The 22,968-nt window shown below is 50.0% G+C and overlaps 1 protein-coding gene across 3 annotated transcripts in view; it reads right to left on the bottom strand.

The window, feature by feature from the left end:
* The window catches only part of BCO1 (beta-carotene oxygenase 1), a 94,343-nt gene that overhangs the window by 5,671 nt on the left and 65,704 nt on the right, over positions 1 to 22,968 (bottom strand). For 2 of the 3 annotated variants that reach the window (XM_045046012.1, XM_045046013.1), the window contains 7 exons: positions 20,693 to 20,822; positions 18,985 to 19,132; positions 17,213 to 17,360; positions 14,645 to 14,865; positions 11,410 to 11,667; positions 3,440 to 3,545; positions 323 to 417 (listed from right to left, as the gene is read on the bottom strand). In XM_045046012.1, coding sequence (XP_044901947.1) covers positions 323 to 417; positions 3,440 to 3,545; positions 11,410 to 11,667; positions 14,645 to 14,865; positions 17,213 to 17,360; positions 18,985 to 19,132; positions 20,693 to 20,822 — 1,106 coding nt within the window. The other variant, XM_019820114.3, reaches the window with a different exon arrangement.

Genomic DNA, 22,968 nt, shown 5'->3' with positions numbered 1-22,968 from the left:
TCCTTATCCTCAGTGCCTGCACGGTGTAGCACATGGTTGGTGCTCAATAAACATGCTAAATAAAGAAATCAATGGATGAACCATAGCCGTGACCTCCTTCCTGAGCTTCAGCCCCTCAGGTATGGCTCCCTCCCTTGGCTGGCCTATCAGTGCTTTTCCTGTATTTTGTCCCACTGACCTCACTCTCTGATCTGCCCTCTGTCCCCAAAAAGACCTCCCTTTTCTGATCAAGGTCACCCAGTCTGAGATCCTAGAGTTCAGCTTTGCAGGTGGACATGATCATTGTCGGGAGCACCGGCCCAAATCACCCGGGGATTGGTACCTTGGTTGGGATGGGACTCCAGTGAACTTCGGCCGCAAAGACATAGCGGTAGGGCTTCCCGTTGTGAGCATAATTGATCCGAGGCAGCTCTAAGCCTGGAGAGAAGGACACGGCTGATGAAGTCCCCATCACCGCGGGCTGGGAACATCTACCCTTCATGCCAGGCTGGGCATCCTTTCCACAAAAATGGCTCCCTATCCAGGATCCCTGAACTTGCTTCAGGCCCTGGATTAGATCAAGGTTGGTAGCAGAGTAGGGGGAGGGAACCTCTGATAATTACTCTGGCTCTATTAGAAGGTTCCGGAGCAAGGTAAGACAGACCTAGTTTTTTAAGTGTATAAGCATCTTTAATTATCCAAGATAGAAATCAGAGAGAATTGCATGATTAAAATCAGAGGCCACTGCAATTTTTTTTAAAGCTCTTCAAAAAAAAACAAAAAATGCTCATGTGTGCATGCACATGTGTGGGGGTGTAGACCAAAAAGAAAAACCCCTGAAACCATGGAAAGGAGTCTCAATGGGGAACAGTTAAACAAATCTGGTGAATTCACGTAATAACATAAACTAATGTTTACAAAGAATTTTAATAATACGGGAAAGTGTCCATATCATAAGATAAAGCGTGAAAGGCTGGTTATAGAATTATCTCCACTATATTACAAAAGAAGAGAAAAGGTTCAGAAGCACAGCTGGGGTTAGAACCTCCTTGTAGTTTATGTTTTATAGTGTATACCTATGGGTTTCGTGTTGCATGACATTTTTCTTGTACCTATTACTTTTGTAATCAAAAAGACCTGAAAATTTTGTCGATGTACACGCATACATACATGTCTGGAGTGTCAGGTTGAATCTCTAAGTTTAATGTTTATTTATGAGAGGAAGAGAGAGACAGACAGAGTGTAAGCAGGGGAGGGGCAGAGAGAAGGAGACACAGAATCCAAAGCAGGCTCCATGCTCTGAGCTGTCAGCATAGAGCCCGATGCAGGGCTCGAACCCACGAACCATGAGATCATGACCTGAGCTGAAGTCACTTAACCGACTGAGCCACCAGGAGCCCTTGAATCTCTAAGTTTAAGCGCTGGGATGAAAGTCCCCTCTGTATGAAATATTCCAGGCAGCTGGAGCCAACTGCTGGTGAAAATATAATGTCTGGGAAAAGAGGAAGCAGGCGGGGAGCATCAGTTATCAGGCTCTCGTGCCCCTGCATGGCTGGGAGAGGTGGGAAGATGTCCAGTCCCACAGGCAAGTAGTTGGGAGAGTTCCAAGAGATGTCCTGGTGAATGTGAAGAGGGACCACCCACATACAGAAATCAGAAAAAGATGCCCACAGTTGGCCCCAGACTTCCCGTGGTGCTCCTGGGCCTCAAACCTGGTCTAGGATCGCACCCCGCCCCCCCAATCTCCACCCTGTAAATGACTTGGTTATGTAAAATATGATTCATCCCTGCGAATTCCGTGAGGCTATTGAAGCCACGCTCTTGAAGAATCTTCAGGATGTAGGGAAGTTCTCAGGCTATATCCATTAAACGGAAGAAGCCATTTCTAAATATCCTGGATGGTATGGTATGCATTTTGTAAAACTATAGATCCAGGGGGTAAGGGCTTTGGAGTCTGAGAGACCTGGGTTCAGATCCTGACTCTGCTGCCTGTCTGTGGGCAGGTTACTGAATTATCCTCACCTTTGCCATTCTCAGCTCTAAAACAAGAATAACACGTGCCAACACCTGCCTCCCAGGATTGTTCTGGTAACTTCTACTTTGTGCTGGACTCTCACTAGGGGCCAGGTTCTCGGTGAAGTGCTTCATGGACGCGAACTCATGTAACGTCAAGGACAACAGGATGAGACTGTCGGGGTGAGATGAGGCGATGTCTGGGGAGCCCTAGAAGAGGGCTGGCATATGCCAAGGAACCCACACCCGACAGAAAGACAATGGGGATTTCCAAAGGGTTGCCACGGACGGAGGGATTACGAGGGAGCTGTCTATTGCCATGCTTCTCAGCATTGCCCAAGTTTGCCACAATAAGCGAGAATTCTCTTCTCAGATGCAAAAACACCCAGAACGTTTTAAGCCTCCGTCTGCCCATGCCATGTGGCGGGTGAGCCGAGATGGGGGTTAATGCCTTAAGAATTGGGACCAAGATCTATACATTCACTTCTAAAGATGACTCCCAGCGGTGGGGGCCCCACACAGAGCCTGCTCAAGCATCCACAAGATGCCGTTTACAGCAGGGGTTCTTATGGGCAAAGCTGGGGTCATCCTAACAAAGTCCCCAGGACGGTGTCCCTCCAGATGCCTGAACCCGGTAGGGGGCAGCTGACGTGGAGAGCAAGGCAGAACCGCGCCCTGCCACCCTCTAGCACCCTCGTTCCTTGCCCGCGTTGAGCACAGACCTCCCCCTCTAAGTCACGCTTTTGTCACGTGCTGGTGATACACTGAGCACAGGAACACGGTCCCTGCCTCATAGGCTCCTAGGGCAGCGGTTCTCAGTCAGGGTGATGGTGCCCCCAGGGACGTTGGCGATGTCTGAACATGTTTTTGGTCGCGCCAGTTCAGGGTGCAGGTGCTACAGGCATCTGGTGGGTCAAGGCCAGGGATGCTGCTCTACATCCCAGGATGTAGCCCAGGATGGCCCCAGTCACAGAGAATGACCCATTGTCAGGGGTGCCCAGGTTGAGAAGACCTGCCCTTACGGGTACGACTTTTATGGGAGGGGTTTACACGCTGTGTCGAGCCCAGCCTCTCTGAGCCATTTTCTCCTCCATAAAATGGGGCTGATGGCCCCTGTCCCGCAGGGTATTTTCAAGGGGTAAAGTAGAAATGCAAACAAGCTGCCCCTCTTCAGTAAGTCAGCCTTTGACAAATTGGAGCATTTACAGAGGCCAGCTGTGAAATCATCCAATGAGCACCCCCACCCCCAGTGCCCTCCTGGGAGGCGTTTGAAGATACGCGAAAGAGAACTGTCCCCAGATGCTTTCTACCGGGGCACCCCAAGAGCCTTTCCGTTTGCCCCGTGTCCAAGCACAGCTCTTCTGCATCAGAAGGAGGTACTGAGAGGCCTCGGGGGATTCCTGAGGTCCTGCTCCTTCCCTGAGCATCCGGAAGGGAGGCATTTTACCTTCATAAAGCAGCTCCGGCTGGCAGTAGACTCGGTCATCTTTTTCCTTCAGGGCTCTTGCCGTTGTGGATGCCAGTTTGACTACATTTGATCCCACTTCTGCATTCTGAAAGAATCAGTTTTCAAGAAAAAAATCGACCACTTGTTACCCAGAGCAAACAAGTGCTATACCGTGTATGTTTAACAAAGTGGTTTAGGGGAGCCTGCTTGGGATTTTCTCTCATCCTCTCTCCTTCTCTCTCTCAAAGTAAATAAATAAACTCATAGCATTAAAAAAAAGTGCTTTAGAGGATGTCATCTTTCAAAAAAAATTTTTTAACGTTTTTAATTATTTTTGAGAGCGTGAGAGAGCACGCAAGCTGGGGAGGGGCAGAGACAGGGGGAGACACAGAATCCGAAGCAGGCTCCAGGCTCTGAGCTGTCAGCACAGAGCCCAATGCGGGGCTCAAACTTGTGAACCACGAGATCATGACCTGGGCTGAAGTTGCTCAACCAACTGAGGTAGCCAGGTGCCCCTAGAGGATGTCATCTTCTTCTGGCCTCATGTAAACCACAGGAAGCAGCTATTATATTATTGGTATTCTTTTTTTTTTTTAAACGTATATTTTGAAAGAGAGAGAGAGAGAGAGAGAGAGAAGGAGGGAGAGCAAACACACATGCACAATGGGGAAGAGCAGAGAGAGAGGGAGAGAAAGAATCCCAAGCAGGATCCACAATGTCAGCACAGAGCCCAGCATGGGGCTCGATCTCATGGACCCATGGGATTGTGACCTGAGCTCACATCAAGAGTTTGACGCTTAACCGACTGAGCCACTCAGGCGCCCCTGTATTATCAGTATTATTCTCATTCTCTGAGAGGGTGTAGCTGGTAGGTGGTGGGATGAGGGTCCCTAAACTCCTGGCTCTTTTCTACTACTCTGGGCTACATTATCTTCCACAGGTAAAACTAATGTGCTAGTAGGTTCTCACTTTTTAAATACTAGGTGATTCACCTGTACAAGGCTGCATCAGTCATTAAAAGGATGTTTATAAAGAGTTCATAATAACATGGGAAATGCTCATGAGAGAGTACTGAGAACTGCAGCAGAGTAAATTGTATACGCAGCCTGAGCTCAATGAGGTCAAAAAAAAATGACACTGAAAAGAGCCTGGGGGAAATACACCAAATACTAACAAGACAGCAGGCAGTGGAATTATGGGGACTTCCTTTTTCTACACTTCCCTGTATTTTCAGGACTTTCTCTTATGAAAACCACTGCTGAAATGAAAACAAACAGGCAATCATCATTACTTGGGAGTCAAAGATCGACCAAGGACATTCCTTGGTCTCAACGTACAATCAGACTTTGTTTAGGGTCTTACTCGTCGTGGTTGTAATCCAGGAGAGGGATTGAAAACAATCGATTCTTTATTGAGCTTCTACTACTCCCCATTTCCCTACGTAGAAGCTATGGGCACTTGAGCAAGTTACTTAGTACCTGGGAAGCCGCTGCCTCATCTTTATAGTGAGGTACAGCAGATGTGTATATGTGTAAAGAGTGTATATAAAGAATGTATATGTGTCTCTAAGTTATTGTGCAGGTTGAATAAAATAATCCCTGAAAACGGTTTACAGGAGGGTCTGGTTAACAGTCAGTGCTAAATAAATGCTAGTTGCAAGCTGATAACACCACCATTGTTATATTATTACCATTGTTGTGATTATATTACTCACTATACCACCGGGGGCGAGCGCAGGTCAGACGATGGAGGAGAAGCAAGACGGAGTCCCTGCCTTCACGGAGTCTACAGGGCGAGAGTTATTGCTATGGCTGACTTCTCCTCATTTAAACTTTTCTCTACTTCCCAAATTTTCCAAAATGGGATTTTATAATTATTTTTTTAAATTTTTTTTCAACGTTTTTATTTATTTTTGGGACAGAGAGAGACAGAGCATGAACGGGGGAGGGGCAGAGAGAGAGGGAGACACAGAATCGGAAACAGGCTCCAGGCTCCGAGCCATCAGCCCAGAGCCCGACGCGGGGCTCGAACTCACGGACCGCGAGATCGTGACCTGTCTGAAGTCGGACGCTTAACCGACTGCGCCACCCAGGCGCCCCTAGGGATTTTATAATTAAATGAAACCTGTTTGAGTGATAGCAGCTTTTTGCCGGGAAGGGGATGCTAAGGTACTGCATCCTACAGCAGCTGGGCTGCAGGGGCCCTTTGAGATTTGCTTAGTTCAACCCCTCAACTTACAGAAGAGAAAGCAGGCCCGGAGAAGGAAGGTGATTTGTCCAAGGCCACAGAGGGAAGAAGAGTTTGGGCCCTTCACACTGCAAGTCTTTCGCTCCAAAGCAAGAGCACTGCAGGCAGTAGGGCAAAGCAGGTACAAAGGCCCTGAGGCCAGTCCCTTCCCATCCTGCAGGTCTCTGCTCAAAACATCCCCTCCCTTGACCACTCAGTCCGCAACGTCGCCAAGGCACAGCTCCCAGGAAGGAACTGCTGGATGAACGGAGTGGATGCGTAACTCAGTAAGCTTTTCCTTCCACTGTCAAGGTGCAAAACATGTGCTTCACAGGGTGGCTGCAGGAATTCAAGGAGATGAAATGCGTGAAAAAGTCCCACCCGGCACCCGGCACCCCGGTGCTGTCTTGTAAACTGAAGTTCTGGAATGCCTCCTCCTGCATCGAGCCACAAATCGGCAGAGGCTCTGCCTGGTGCCTTGTCGTCACCCGACAGCAACAGGCCTGTTGTGCATGCCCTGGGCTTGTGTCTCGGGGAGTCGGTCTGCAGAGACTTATAATTCTGGCCTGAAACTGGTCAGACTGGTTGAGGGATAAACTGAATTTTTCCACAAAGCAGTCACCAACGTGACTCAGCTGCTTTTTGTGGCCGGCGTGCTCAGCTTTGGGAAGAAACAGCTTTCCAGCCCGAATTCAACAAAATCCTACAGGTTTGTTTTGAAATCCCCCAACTCGAGGCAACTCTGTGCGAAGCAGCCATCTCGGTAATTCCCCGAAACACTGGCTTTGGGGGTCAGAAGCCCTGTGTGTGAAATCTGGCTCTCTGGCTATCTGTGTGAACTTGAGCAGCCCCCCCCCACCCCCCAGGCCTCCCTGAGGCTGTTCCGTAGTTTGTAAAATATGGGGGCGATTTATAACTTTTTGAATGGGTGGTGAGCACAAGTGAGGTTGCTTTGACCTGCAGCTGAAGACTGGTTACAATTAAACAATGGTGATGAAAACACCTGGGCCAGGGCCAGGGACATTGTAGTTAGTAACTTGGAGCCAGAGAGACACGCATGCAAATCCCAGCTCAAAATCCCACGGATATTTCTGCAGTGTTGGGCAAGTTACTTTCTCTCTCATCCGTAGTCATGGGGATAGCAAGCAACTCAGAGGGGCGTCCTACTGATTAGATGAGAGGCTTGCAAAGCATTTAACAGTTCCACAAATTTTCAGGACCAACAAGTAGAGTGGAGACCCACGAACCCTATGTCTAAATGCGTTGAGCAAACTGTTACATGAAATACCATTTTCTCCCCCTCCTCGATACACAGACCTTCATAACACAGAAGTGCGCTGTCTGAGAGGGCAACCACTAACCACATGTGGCTATTTACATTTTACTCAAACTTAAGAACAATTACACATCCTCTTCCTCAGCTGCACAAGGCACATTTCAATGGCACACGTATCTCGTGGCTACTGCCTCAGATAGAGAATGTGTCATAGCCGCAGTGGACTCTTGCACAGTGCTGGTCTGGAAGGATGTGTGAATTTGGAATTCTAGGACTCCTTGAGTTCTGAGCCAGAATAGGGTGGCAGACAAGGGCCAGCCTCTGGGCCCGGGTTCTTTGTCCCTGTCCCCCTTTCTTCCCACTGCACAAAAGCCCCAGCCAGCATGACCGAAGCCAAGAGCCAAATTCTGGCCACCTTGTGGGTCTGAGGCCTGTACACCAGGGGCACAGCCTGCCTTTAGGAAGACAGAGGCAAGTGCTGGAAGCAGTGTTGGGGCTTTTGGGGGAGGGAATTCACAGATCCCAGGTAGCTGGTTCATGGCTGGGGAAGAGGAAGGCACCTGGCTGGGTGGGCATGGCCCCTTGGCCCGAAGAACCCCCCACTCTGTGAAGGAAGGACACTGCCAGAGAAAGTCTGGATTAGGACCCCCCAAATGCCCAGGCCAGAGCAGGGGCCCCTCTTGCCGGGGTCTAAAAGCAAAAACGACATCTAACACAGGTTCCCGGCAGATAATGAGCTCTCAATAAATGGCAGCTTTTGAGGTGGGGGGGGGGGGGTCTTTGTTTTCACATTTAGGATCAAGACAAAAACCCAAACTACTGAGCCAGGAGTGGAAGCCACCCCTCGTAGGTCCACAACGCCTCCTCCCACGGTGGCGGCTTACGCAAGGATAGCTGTCGGAAGGGAAGGCTAGTGCTCACAAACCCCCCTGGAGGCAGCCCCCCCGGAGCCCCACCGGACGCGCAGGGCGGCCACAGAGCTGTCTGTACGCGCCCACGCCCCTCCCAGCCCGGCCCCGCCTGGGACAACCCCTGCACCGCCCTACAAAAACAGGCCACCGTGCCAAGGGGCCCCACCTTCCTCTGACCCCAGCTGGCCCAAACGCAAGAGAATCTGGGGCAGCCGGGACATCCCAGACTTTTAAGTATACTTCACTCTTGCCCATTCTCTGTGGAGAGCACTTGCCACTTGGGAAATGTTCCCAATGTTAAAGACAGACCCGCGTCCTTTCAGAGACCCACTCATTTCTCATCCGCACGTCATGCGTTCATTGAGTTAAAGTGGTTAAAAGCTTAACGAGGACCCTCCAAGGGCCGGGCCCTGTGACGTGCGTGGGACAATCAGCTGACAGGAGGACGGGCTCTGGCTCTCAGAGCGTCACGGGTCCGGTGACTGAACAAGCTCCCTTGCCGGGGACAAGGGTTCAGCAGGAGCTGCAAGTGCCATTGGCACGTACGAGGTCCTCTGAGGGGAGCAATGACCCTGACACCTGTAGGGCCAACAGGAATTTGCCAGACTGAGGTTGGTTCTCCCTGCTTGCAAATCGAAAGCCTCTGTGGGCTGAGACCACGCCTTCGCACCCCCCCCCCTCCAGGTCCTCCACCTCCACCCAGAAGTTCTGCCTTCACTGGTCTACACCGGGGTCCGCCCAGGTGTGGTCTCAGAACCCCCAGGTGAGTCCAACCTGCAGCCAAGTCAGGAGCAGAGGCCTGATCCGAGTAGGACAGGGTTTCAGGCAGGGGGACAGCCATGAGCAACGGCCCCAGACTGAAGGGTGCCGGAGGCAGGTGGTATCTCCTTCGGTTCGTCCTAATAAGCCTTTGGGTAGAACGGAATTGGAGCTGCCAGACGGGGACATGTCTGCCATGGGCATGTGCTCAACTTTCCGATTTCAATACGCAGGCAGGGCAACTTGAAAGTGAAGCAAGGAGCCTTTTTAAGGGACAATAAATAGCAATTAAAAAGCGTGGCCAGAGCTACGCTTCCCAGGGCTCACTCTTCTTTGCTGGTTTCAAAGCAGTAGATGGTTCACACGGTGGCTTTTCAAAATCCACATGCTGAACTTCTTAGCTTGGTTCCAAGGAAGCAAATCACTTTTCAAGCATGATAAAAGGCTATAAAATCCTCGGTGTGTGGGCAGTGGGAGGGAGTGTTTCCTGTCCAGGTTTCATCCCCAGGCTGAGGTCGGCGTGAGGCAGGGCCGGGCCTCGGGATGTGCACCTGTGTGCTCTGTGACACCACCTCCCACCACCGCTTCCCGGAACCAGGACACCAAGACTGGCCCTGCTTGGCCCTGCGGGGCTGCCCAGAGTGGAGACCGCAGAGGCCAGGAGCCCATGTGACGACTTCGTGGAAAGTGGCCACTCACTCAACAGCCCTGAACCCCGTGAGGAGAAAGTCCACTCCTTTTTCTCTTCCCGATCTTTCCGACCGGGTCAAGGAGAGTCTGAGTCAGGTGCCATTAGCTCTTTAACACCTAGTACTCTTAGGACTTTCTTCTCAACAAAGAGGTGAAGTCTTGGCCAGCCGCGGTTACCCGACCAGAGAGTAAGACCTCTGCTTTACTGCCACTGCTTCCCCCGGCTTGTCTCCCGATTGCAGTGAGCGATGCTCTCTTTCCAGTGACAAGCGACGGGTTACCTCTCAAGAGGGAGATGGTTAAAACAAAACACGATTTTTTAAGGGTTAAATTGAGGTGATAAAAATGAAAATCGGGACAGAGGTAAACCAATGACGGCAGATGGGGAAATGCCGACAAGACAGGAAAGAACCCCGACTCCGGGACCAGAGAAACCTGGGTGCACACGCAGGCCCCACTGACTGATTGGAGCCCGGCAGTGAGGTGGGAGGAGGCTCCCTGGGCCTTCTGTCCGAGTGTCTTCCATTTCCCAGGCCTGCAGAGGGGGACCCGTCTGGGCTCTTTCCAGGGGAGAGCAGGAGAGTTTCACCTTTACCAGCTATGAGTATGCACGGAGAGACAGGTGCCAATCATGGCTCTGCCACTTGGGGCATGTTCCTGAACCTCTCTGGGCCTCGGTTTCTCCATCTGTAAAATGAGGCTAACATGAGGACCTCTCCCATAGGTTGTTTTGCTCATTAAGTGAGGCAAGGAAAATAAAACGCCTAGCAAAGTACCCGGCACATACAGTGCATTTAGTGATAGGAGCCACCAAAATCGAGGTGAATTGGATTTGCTTTCATTTAAATTAATTAAGTCGTGAAGTCAGTGAGTTCTGGAGCCAGAAGTCTCTGTAGCCTCTGGGAGCATCACCCTAATTGAAGATAATGTCTGGCCTCGTGGTCATTTTTAATGCAAGACGCGGACGATTCAGTAGCAGGGCATTAGGTGAGTGAATAGTGACGAATCCTGGCCAGGGACCGTCACACGAATATTTAAAATGATGTTGCAGAAGAATATTTAATGTCATGGGGAGATGTTTAGATACACGTGTAAGTGAAAACAGTCGCACACAAAACAGTATGCACATAATCCTCCGTGAAAAGGAAGGAAGGGTTGATACACGCTGCAACAGACACAGACCTCCGAAACACCGTGCGGAGGGAGGGCAGCCAGCCACAGGGGACCACCTGGCGCATGGGTCCACGTATATGACGTGTCTCCAACAGGCAGATCCTCAGAGAGAGGAAGGGGATTAGTGGTTACATAGAGCTGGGGGAGGGGCGTGGGTTAAGGGGTGCAAGGTTCCTTTCCAGGGTCATGAAAATGTTTTAAAATCCATCGTCGTGATGGTCACACAACTCTGTCAAGATACTCAAGGCAAGTGAATTGTACACTTTAAATGAGTGAAACGGGTGGATGCTATGTGAAATTCTATCTCCATAAGTCTATTGAGAATTCTGCGATCTCCTCTAAAATTAAGCAATATATAAAATATACGTATATATTTCTAAATTTTAGAGAAGTCATACTACACAGAGTTTTTAACTGCTTTATCGAGAGACATATTCATGTGCATGTGTGTTAGATCTGCATATACACAGATACATCGACAGATGTACCAATATGGCTGTCTAGTGAGAGAGAGACTTTGGAGGAATACAAATATATCTACAGTAGGTCTGTGGGTTTGTTTCCTTTTTATCTAATCTATATTTTAAGTTTTTTTTTTTTAACTTATTTTGAGGGCAGAGAGGGAAGGGGGGAGGGAGGGAGACAGCGAGCGCGCACAGGCACAAGTTGGGGAGGGTCAGAGAGAGAGGGAGAGAGAAGAAACCCAACCAGGCTCCGGACACTTAACCAACTGAGCCACCCAGGTAACCCTTCCTAATCTATATTTTCTAAGGCTTCTGCTATAAATACGTATCATTCTTGGAGAAACAATGAAAAGATGTCTTTAAGAACAGCTCACTTTGGATTTCAATGTCAATCAAGCCGACGCCAAAGTAACTGCCCACTTGGGCTCACGACGCCCCAGGAATGAAATGGGCCCCCGTCCCGCCCATTACCTTGTCCACATCGAGGGGCACGGCGAACCTCCGGAGGGTGGGAATGGAGGTGAGCCTGGAGTTCTCCTCAAAGTCCTGGTTCAGGTTGGCCAAGTAGAAGAGCTGGTAAAGGCTGCCGTCCTCGTAGGCGATGACGTCAAACACAAGGCAGCCGTCCTCTTCGTAGGCGTTGACGTGATGAAACACCACCATGGGGTCCGTGTAAAACTTGGTCGGCAGGGGCTTCCCAGTCCTTTGGTCGACGATGTGAATGTAAGTCTGAAAGAAGACGCGCATCCAGGGGTCAGCCTTCCCTCTGCTGGCCTGGCGCTGTGGCATCGGGTACGGGATGGGATGCGGCCCTGCCCTCCACTAGCTCGTGACCCTGAAACGTCCCCTGTCCCAGAGCTCTGGCCACGCAGAAGCTGAGGACACGGGAGCTGCCTGCCGTTACACGTCTGTGATCACCTCCTTCAGATGGATCGGAGGGAAGCTTTGCCGCTGGAGCCTCTGCACCACCAGGAGGACTGCCTGGAGGAGTCCCCGAGGGTGCGCTGTCCCCTCCCCACCCCCTTCACTTGACTGGGACTCCAGGTGGGTGGCAATGACCCAGCTCCCTGGCAACAAACGGCCAAGCTGGGGAGAACTGGCCAGTCCTCTAGCCCTCCCCGGGTTCCAGCCACAGCTGGATCCCCTGAAACCACACCAGCCCTTCGGGGGCCCCTCTCCCGACCTCCTGGTTTGCCAGCTTGTCGCAGCAACCTCCTTTATCCTGGGGGCTGCAGCGGGGAGAGACCGTTCTGGTGAAGGAGCCCCCACGGGTATCTGCACACACCTCCGGCTGTCATGGGGTGGTATCGCTCTGGGTGGTAATTAGCCATATCTGCAGCCCCACTTGCCTAATCCAAAGTAGGTGTGGGGGTTCTTCCTTGTGGCAGCTTTGGCCCAGCCACCCTCCTTCCGAAAGGCAGGGCGGGACTGCTCCAGGCTGTTCCCTGGTCACCTCCTCCCAGCGTATCCACCTTTCTCTCTTTCCCCAGAATCTAGCTTTGAACATTAAGTGGGAGTGCAGAAGAGGAAGGCTTTGACAGCCTACGGGCGGGGGGTTGGAACGGGCAGGTGACTACAGAGGTAATTATTTTAGCTCTTTTCTTCTCCACGACCCCAATTCCTGGGGTCAGGCACAGGAGCTTTTAAGAAAGCTCTCTTCTGAAAAAAATTTTTAATGTTTATTTGTTTTTGAGAGACAGAACATGAGCAGGGGAGGGACAGAGAGAGAGGGAGACACAGAATCCAGAGCAGGCTCACAGGCTCTGAGCCGTCAGCACAGAGCCTGACGTGGGGCTCGAAGCCACGAACCACGAGATCATGACTTGAGCCGAAGTCGGATGCTTAACTGACTGAGCCCCCCAGGCACCTCAGAAAGCTCTCTTCTAAATGCATTCTAAAACCCTTTCCGGCTTTCTGCCCTGCCTCTGGGGGCTCAGTCTTCCCACTGTGGGATTCTCTGAGGGCCACGGGATCTCCAGGGGCTGAAGAGAAAACCCAACTACCGCTAGCTTCCCTGGTGGCCCCCTTGGCCCAGTGTTCATTCCAAAAATAGAGAGAGACGGTCTGTGACATAGGAGACACTTTTTCAGTAAAAAGAGAATAAAAGCAAGTCCCTGCCTTCACGGAGCTTCTATTCCAGTGGGGGGGGAAGGCCAGCAGTCAATGGTCAAGTAACGTGTCAAGGACAATGAGCACCACTGAGAAAAATGAAGCCGGGTAGGGGATGGAGAAAGCCTGGAGTGGGGTCTGTTACAGATTGGTTCATCACGGACTCTGAGGAAGGAAGCGATCTGGGGAAGGATATTCCAGGTGGAAGGGACAGGAAATGCAAAGGCCCTGAGGCAGGAATGTGTTAGGTTGGTTTGAGACACAGGAGGACCAAGAGGGAGGCTGGGTGAGCAGGAAGCCAGTGGTTGGGATGTAGACATGTGAGGATTTGCAGGCTGGTCAGTGAAGTCTTGGATCTTATTCTGAGGAAGGTGGGAAATCATTAGAAGGCTCTGAGCAGAGGAGGGACCTCACTCTCCTCGTGGAAAAGGACAGGTTTTATTTATTTATTTATTTATTTTTAATTTTTTTTCAACGTTTATTTATTTTTGGGACAGAGAGAGAGCATGAATGGGGGAGGGGCAGAGAGAGAGGGAGACACAGAATGGGAAACAGGCTCCAGGCTCTGAGCCATCAGCCCAGAGCCTGACACGGGGCTCGAACTCACGGACCGTGAGATCGTGACCTGGCTGAAGTCGGACGCTTAACCGACTGCGCCACCCAGGCACCCCAAAAGGACAGGTTTTAAAGAGGTGGCCAGCCGCAAACAGGATGCATAGTTGCATACGTACATAAAGACGTCCACAATGGGCAGAAAGGGGAGAGGGATGTCAGAGCATTGTGGTGGTTCCCTCTGGAGAGGGCACTGGCCGTGAGTGGGGGGAGAAGGGACTTGATACGTTGCTTTCTATACTTGGGTATTGTTTGAATAGAGGACACTAAGAATTACTGGATATTTATCACAAGTAAAAGTTGACTTATTTCAACAGGAAGTAAGTACACACACATATCCATGCATAGATATATTCATACGCATACAAATGTACACACATATGCAGACATCCATATATACAGGCCTGCATATACACAAGTGCAGACACACACGTGTGCACATATCCATGCTTTGAGCACGCAGGTGTGCCTGAACGGAAGCTGTTTCTGCTTACCACTGGTGGAACGCTCTATCGTTACGATGTCTAAATCATCTCTGGCTCTGCTTCCCTGACATTGTATAGTGGCTGCAGGATGCTGAAAGGGCCTCGTCCATGGACAGTGGAAGCTGCAAGGAGCCTGGACATGGGTCAGGACTGAGGAGTGGCCCTCGGCTGAGGGGGCCGCCTGGCTGATGAGAGCCGGCTTGCCCAAGGCCACACACTCACCCAGGGACAGTCCACTCTACTGACTCAGTGACTTGGGACTTGGCTCTCTCGCCCTAACTCAAGACCACTCTGCAGGACCATCCAGCTTCAGAACTCTCTGGAAGCGTGGCTGATGCTTCCGGGGAGACTGCCCGGTAGCTCACTTCCTCCCTCCCTTGGAAACCCCCTGCATGCTAACCTCTATCTCAGCCTGCTTCCCGGGATACCCCACTCTGGCCATCCTGATGTTGCGGGCTCGGCCGACCCAGTGGGGGCTGGGGGTCTTGTCCAGGCCTTACCTGGTCCTCCCTGTGGAAAGCCAGGCAGGAAGCCCAGTTCACTCCCCGGATGTACGCAGTTGACATCTTGAGGATGTCCAGCTTGAAAGGCTGCTCGAGGAAAACGATGTAGTTCTCGGTGACTCCGAAGCTGTGGTAATAGCTCGGGGAGAGGAGCGAGCGGGAGGTGATGGAACCGAACACCTCTGTGTGCTTCAACGGGTTCTTCCCCTTCGCGTCCTCTAGAGAAAGTTAAGCCTGAGGAGCAGTGCGGGGCCTAGCTGCCCCCAGACAACGCCACGATCACCTGCAGCTGAGCCTTTCAAACTGACCTGGTCACTAAGAAGAGCCTTTGGGTAAGAGCCGACAAGTAAACCGATGAAGGGGTTGGGGGCTGGTCGGGGGTTAGGGCTTCTCACCAAGGCCTACCCGCCTCTCCTGCTCTGTGAGACCCAGTGCTACAATCTGCAAACACTGAGCCACAGAGCTAGGCTTCTGGGCCACGGCCCGCAGCGCAGCCTGGGGGCTAAGCCCAGCCTCCAGCTGCTTCTAGCATCAAGGTTTCTTTGGAACACAGCCACACTCCCTTCTTTCACAGGGTCTGAGGCTGCTCTTGCTTTGGAATTGCAACGGCGTTGTTCAGTAGTTGAGACAGAGACCACACGGCTGCACAGCGTCAGGTATTTACTCTTGGACCCTCTACAGAAAAAGCTTGTCAGCCCCTAGCCTGGAACAATGCCTCTCGGGCACACGGATTATCCGGGATTGTGATAAAGTGTGGAGTTTGACCCAGTAGATGGGGCTGGGGCCTGAGGGTCTGTATTTCTATTAAGCGCCTGAGGGATAGGGCAGCTTCCTAGGCTTCAACTTTGCTTTTTACCGGGACCATCATCTGATACATATTTCGTAGGGTTTCCGTGAACTTCTTTCGGCACTGCCCATTCCCAAACACCTGGGAGCCTAAGTACCCGTTGTGATGTGGGGCTGCTATATACCTTGTGATGATCCAAGCAGGCTGTAGGGTTCCCATTTTACAGACGGGAAACTGAGGTGCGATGGAATGGGCCCGTCATTATGGCCAAAGGCACAAGGTTAAGCCAAGAAGACCCGGCCCCCCGCTGAGCCTGGCTGCCTCCTCTGTTATTAGCGAGAACAACACTCCCAGAGTGAAGAGAGAGAACAGAATGCAATAATGGGGCAGCCCAAGCTCGAGCGAGCTCTTATTCTCTTGCAAGGGTGAGTCACCATGGGCCAAAAGGTCTCCCCACCCAGGCCTGGGGCTCATTTATAATGAGTTACCTGCAAGCGTCCCCACCTTTCTTGTGGCCACCTGTGCACACCATAAACAGCTGGCTGGTGGGAGGGGTGCTGTGGGGTTGTGGGGTGGTTCTTTTCTTCACAAAACAAACGGAGCACAAAGCAGACCAAAATGAAAAGTACCCTGGCCTGGGAGGCAGGAGGCGGGCGCGAATCCCAGGGAAGCCGCCGGCATGGAGCAGGCGATCAGAGAGGAGCTGCTGGCAAGATGTGGGGGCTCCTGTCAGCTGCGTGGTGGTGGGCATGTCACCTGATCCCCCTGGGCCTCATCGTCCTCCTTTGAAATAGAAGGTGTTAAACTCAAATGCCTAGACCTCCCCTAGGTCTGACGTTCTAGGATTCTGACTAGGCTCTATATTCCTCTATCGGCTTAATTCATGGGAGTTCCATTTAACAAGAATACACTCATTGTGCCCTCTGACCTTAGGGGCTCCCATCTGCCTGGAGCCTGGTAATTAGCTCAGGAGGTGCTACAGGACTATGACGGAGGGCACCAGCAGGGGTCACACATGGAAGCCACTTGCCCTAAACTTGTAAGTTCTGCCCTGTCTCCTGAGTCCTGCGCAGCCACCCTCAGGGGCCTGGTTTCCTGGATGTGGTTCCCAGGAGGGCCCTGGACCCAGGGAGAGCCAGGAGTTCCCAGGCCCTTCTTTGTCCAGGACCCTCCTCCCTCGGGAACATGCAATCACAATGGGCCTGGGCTTTGCTCCACATTCCTGGCCTTAAATCGAGAAGGTTCAGAAGGCCCAGAGAATGGGGTGGGGGTCTGAAAGGCTGACAGTCTGAAGCAGGGCTGAGCCCCCACAACAACACTGGGAGCCTGGCTTCAGGGGCTGGGATGAGAGTGGGCAGCACAGCTTTGGCATACAAAGTTTTGTGAGAAAACTAAAAGATATCAATGGAAGGAAGGAAGGATGGATGGAAGGATGTTTGATGGGTGCGTGGATGGACAGACGGACAGTTAGATGATGACTGATAGGTGGATGGATGGATGGATGGATAGGGAAATGGTGGGTGAATAATGGGTAAATTAATGAATCAATAAACTGGAGCCTAAAGAAAAACAGGTTAGAATAGTAAAGGAACTTACTTCTTCCAAAAGGAAGTCCAGCCACACCTCTTTTCTCCTTTAGGAAAAAAGACTCAAGGTCATCTGAATCACCCATGTAGGAAAGTGTCGGATTGAGTCTCAGGTCATCAACAAAAATCAGAACTCTTTGGAAGGAGCCACCCTTGACATCTGTGTTTCATCATATCCCCAGAATGACCTACCTGGTACTGTGGCAGGGATCTTAAAGATCACATATTTTGTCTTGCCCTTGTCCATGATGGATGTCCCCATATTAAGAACATTTCCAGCCGCATCATAATGAGGATGCGATGTTGCCAGATTTACCGCCACGTAATTGCGATAATCTACCTGCAAAATGACAAACACCTGGTTTTAAAAAGGAGGTGGGGAGGGTGAGATGATGAAAAGCTGGCTGCTTCTAGATTTGGAGTGATGATGGCTAGGTTTGCATACCTCCTGGTCTGAAGGTAAGGCGACTTCACCTTTCAAGAGGATGTTTACTCTTAAAACCTGATATGACCTCAGGGGGAGCCTCCTACAGCAGAGAGGCTGCAGGGGAGCTGGTGAGCTGTATGCTCTTCCCTGCCCCCTGGCCCTGCCCCCTGGGTGTCCTCAGCATGGAGGCAGATTGCCTGGCCGCAGACTGATGACCTAGGCAGAGAGGCAGCCTTAGCGCTAATCTTAGCCGCTGCTCTGTGTCTTTCTGGTTACGTCATTTAAATTCTCCCCTTTTGCATGCCACAGAGGCATAAATCTCCAGGCCTCTCCCGTACGATTATTCTGGGAACAGAGAGTTATAAAAACACGTGGTCGAAGTGAAACTCAACTAACGAGCTCCATAATGACCCCCCCACTCCCAACAGAGCACAGCCATAGAATAATGTGTGGCCGGGGGAACAACTGTCCTCCTTTCCTCTCCAAGAATAGCACAACCTCCGGCCAGAAGTCAACCAACACTTCATGCTCTCTTAGTATTTCCTCTCTGAGGCTTTGTGGAGAGCATACGTTGGTTGGACCTATGCTGCCCGGCTTCAAAGGTGCTGGCCATAACTTCGCAGCTAAAAAAGCACTCCCTTTACCAGATCATTAAAATGTACTGAGGAGACAATGAGGCTTTGGCCAGCCAGCTGGAGAGGAAAGTGGGTCTATTGATTTTCGTGAAAATGTTGACTTGATTCTGCCCAGGAAAGGCATCTGCTTGGGGATTTATTTCCATCCCCTTGCTCTCTGCCTAAGGCCTCCCTCTTCAGGCCAACGCCAGGTAGGGCTGCTAGAGTCTGGGCACTCTGGTGCCATCATTCATTCCAACTCCCATTAAACTTCCCACTCAGTGCCAAGACGGTAGACAGTGTTATGGGCTGAATTGTGTCTTCCAAAAAGATCTATGTACCAAGGGTTAGGGCTTCAACATATTTGGAAACAGGGCCTTTGTAGATGTCGTCAAGTTAAAATGAGGTCATTCTGGATGGAGGTGGGCCCTAATCCAATGATTTGTATCTCTAGAAGAGATTGGAGTGATGCATCTACAAGCCAAGGAGCACTGAGGATTCCTGGCAGCCACCAGCAGCTGGAAGAGGCATGCCAGAATCTTCCCCTAGAGCCTTCAGAGAGAGAGAGAGAGAGAGAGAGAGAGAGAGAGAGAGAGAGAGAGAGAGAGAGAGAGAATGGCTCCACGGACACCCGAATTTCAGACTTCCAGCCCTCCAGAACTGTGAGAGGATAGATTTCTGTTGTTTTAATCCACCTAGTTCGTGGTACTTTGTTTTGGTAACCCTACGAATAAACAGGATGAACCCACAGAGTCCCAACCCTAAGGGAGCTTAGAATCTAGTGCTAAGTGTTGTGCTGGGGAAACTCAAGATCCAATGGCTTTAGAGGAGGGGATGCTCCTGTGAGTTCCTGCAGGTCACATGACCCCACTCAGGTCCCTTTCACAGACCAGGAACTGATGCTGGTTATACATTCCCTGTACCTTCTCCAGGGTTTCCAGAGTCTGTGGGTTGATTTTCCTGATGTAATTGGTCTCTGTGGTCGCATAGAAGTCTTCTCCACACTTCATGATATTTATCAGGCAGTTGTCTGTGAAATCAGGGATGGTATGGGACAAGTAGGAAAAAGCTCTGTGGAGGAAAGCAGATCAATAGCAAATCACTGGCTGTGTCTACCCAGCTGGAAAGTTCTGCATAAGATAGCTTTAGTTTCCCTACCATTTAAAATGCTCTACTTCAGGGTCTCAAAGACTTGAGGAGTCTGGAGGACTTGGGTATCAAGTTGCCCAAAGATACCACCACACTGAGTTAGCTAAGACATGAGTCATCTGGGGAAAAGATGGCCACCAACTGAACCCTCCTGGGCTCTCAAAAATCCATTGGTCTCCCACACCACAGATATCAAGAGCTGGTAGGTTGTTCTGAAGTGTTTTAAGAAGCTCTACAGAAATCGTATGTACCCAATCCATAATGGCTCCCAAAGACTAGAAAAACAGCTAATTCTTGCTTTTGGCAGGAACGAGAACCCTCTGAATTTGTCCAGGAAATTAGTTTTCTTTTATTTTCTTTAAAGGAAAGCAAACAAATTGTGAGATTAAAAACTCATCATTAGTTTGATCAGAAGATCTGGGATCCATGTATTGGTTAGTGCTCCCCCTACTGGCAAGCAGTGAAGCAGCAAAGATGTCTCACAGATGCTGGTTTTGCATTCATTTCCTCCCCCTCCCCTGTTCCTGCCTGGTTCCTCCCCACACCTGCAAACCTGAGGTCAGTGCTTGCTGTGTGCCAGCCCCAGCACTGGATCCTGGAACTGGAAAGATGAGATCAGTTCCGGAAAAGGAGAAGCAATCTTCTGTCTCTGGGCCAGCGTACTAACACATTTCCTAACTCTCCTAGATCTGAAGAGTATCAGGAAGGAGATACGGACAGCAGGTCTGATTCCCTGGCCAACAATTTAGTTGTCAAGTGTGTGACACATTCAGAGTCATCAGAGCTCAGATGATTTGAAATGTAGTCAACAACAACAACAACAAACTCTTCCGTATCTCTTTCTCCCATTTGCCCATTTCCCTCCTCATAGACCCTACGAGTTTCTCTAGACACATATAAGTACAAATAAATCTACATTTCTTCCTGCTTTTTTTGCACACTACACCACATATTATATGCTCTTTCTATACCTCATTCCGCCCCACGCTCACCACTCAACAATGTATCTTGGAAATTTTTCCATTGAGTACATAGAGAGCATCCTTATTCTTTTTTTTACTTCTGCCTGGTATTTTCTTGTATATTTTCACTTTTATTTAACTACCCTTCTGTTGATGAACATTTGGGGTTATTTTCAGTTCCTCATCACAACAAATGATGCAACTGTGAATAATATTGCACGTTTGTCATTCCAGATGTGAGCAAGATTATCTCTAGATTGAAGAGAACACACGTTTGTGATTTTGAGAGAGAATTCCAAATTGCTCTCCTACCAGCCATATGGAAAAAATACCTAATCATCTGTCAGATGGTCACTGCCCCTCTTGCTCTCAGTGATCAAGAATTGCATAGTATAGACGGTCAAAGCCCAGTCAGGTGGTTTTCATGCACCCTCAAGATGACTCTCAGGGAAGTGAATGCTGGTTGTTTTGACCACCAAGGATGTCAAAAAGCATGACCAGATTCAAAATGGACAGTTACTTAGAAAATATGTTTTTGCAGGGGTCTGGATGGGCCATCGTTCCAAACTCTGACACCACAATCCTGTTGGCCTTGGTGTTGGCATTGTAGGTATCACTTCTCAGGTATTTGCTCCTGTAATAGACTTCACCTGAAAAAAAAAAAAAAGATGCAGAATCATCCCAGGCTGACACTTTTACAGAGTTTTAAGGTCAATTTCAGCCATTTTAGGGGTATTATGGGGGGGGGGATACAGGGGAGGTGAGTTCAGTAAAGCAGTCCCTTTTAACATGTGGATATAAGAGCATTTGCAGCAAGCTCTCACTTGAGACTCACATTTTCTCACTTGAGACTCACAACTGTATGTCAGGGTAAGTATCCCGATGAGCTCCATTTTACATGGCAGGGAACAGGAACATTCCCTTGCCTGGCCTAATGTCACCTAACCAAGAGGTGCTGACCTGACCCATTGACCATCTCTTCTACCATGCTGGTTTCCCTCCAGGGAGGTCCAGATTTGGAGGAATGGTTCAGAAGGCCTCATACTTGGGGTCTGGGTTTCCCCAGGGTCTGGTTCAGCCCTGGAAGCCTTTCGTTGGCCATTTTAGCCCCTGGAGTAATATTTGATGCCTATTACAACCAGAGGGTGACCTAGGGCCCAATTCTGTGTAGCAGGTCAGTACGTGTGTGGATGTCTAATTCATGCAGTTACTGGAGAAAATCTAAGTCACTACATAAAATCAGGGACTCTTGGGGACCCTTGGTGGCTCAGTTGGTTTAGCGTCCGACTTCAGCTCAGATCATGATCACATGGTTTGTGAGTTCGAGCCCCACATCGGGCTCTGTGCTGACAGCTTGAAGCCTGGAACCTGCTTTGGATTCTGTGTCTCCCTCTCTCTCTGCCCCTAACCCACTCTCATTCTGTCTCTCTCTCAAAAATAAAAACATTAAAAAAAATTTTTTTTAAAGCAGGGACTCTTGACCAGTTCATCAAGACCAACCTGAAAATGTACTGGATGGTTCTAGACCTGTATTAGGTTCCTATGGCTATTGTAACAAATTACCACAAACTTAGTGGCTTAAAACAACACAAAGTTGCTATCTTACCATTTTGGAAGATACAGGCTGAAATGGGTCTTAAGGGCTAAAAAGCAAGGGGTCAGCAGAGAATCCTTTTCTTGCTTTTCTAGCTTCCAGAAGTTGCCTGCATTGCTTGGCTTGTGGTCACATCACTCTACCCTCTGACCCTCCTCTTTCCCCTGTGATTACACCCAGCCTACAGGGACAAACTCCCCAACTCAAGGTCCTTAACTTGGTCACATCTGCAAAGACCCTTTTACTTTGCAGGCTGACCTGTAACATATTCACAGGTCCCTTCTGGGAGACAAAGGGGAGCAGGGGTGGGGGAGAAAAGAGGAGAGAGCTGAGGAAGCCCACCTGGGAGTGGATGATCAGGAAAGTCTTCCTGGAGGAGGGAAGCACTCGAGAGAGCGCTTGGAAGATGAATAAAATTGTTTGCCCACAATGGACTGGGGAGGTGCAAGTAGGAGAGGGAGTAAGGCATTTCCATTCATTCTTCCTGGAAAGTGTGAAAGCACAGGCCTGGTGGTGTAAAGGCCAGCCCACCTCCTGTAAGAGCTGAGTCAAGACGGGCTTGAGCATGAGGTAGGGGCTTGGGAGCAGCAGGAATGAGATGAGGTCAAGGGATGGCACCCTACTGGGCTACAGGAGGCCTCTGAACTTCATTTGCTGGACAACTTGAAACCTGTGGGTTTTTAAATTTTCATTTAATTTTGCTGTTAATTAGCAAGTGACATGTTGATTTTTCCACCCTAAAGAACACATTCCTTGCTGTAGTCAAATGTAGGTTTCCAATGCTGGTACAATTATATATAATATGCAAAAAAGGAGGGTGCAGGTCATACTGACATTTCATTCCCATAAAAAAAGTTGATCCGAGAAATGCCCATCACATATCCACTTCGAGTAATGGGCGTGGGAACACCTTCCCAAGAAATTCTGGTCCGGTGACTTTTTATATTCAGGAAAGGAAATCGTGCTAAGAGCTAACATTTATTGAGCATGGGTGTGCTAAGTGCTCTGTGGACGTTAAAAAAAAAAACTTTTATTTTTTTACGTTTATTTATTTTTGAGAGACAGGGAGAGACAGAGCACAAGTGGGGAAGGGGCAAAGAGAGAAGGAGACACAGAATCTGAAGCAGGTTCCAGGCTCTGAGCTGTCAGCACAGAGACCGACATGGGGCTCGAACCCACAAACCACGAGATCATGACCTGAG

Source organism: Felis catus, chromosome E2 (genome assembly GCF_018350175.1).
Source record: "Felis catus isolate Fca126 chromosome E2, F.catus_Fca126_mat1.0, whole genome shotgun sequence".
NCBI lineage: Eukaryota > Metazoa > Chordata > Mammalia > Carnivora > Felidae > Felis > Felis catus.
Note: the sequence above shows the minus strand (reverse complement) of the source record. Positions and strands in the feature narration are given on the sequence as shown.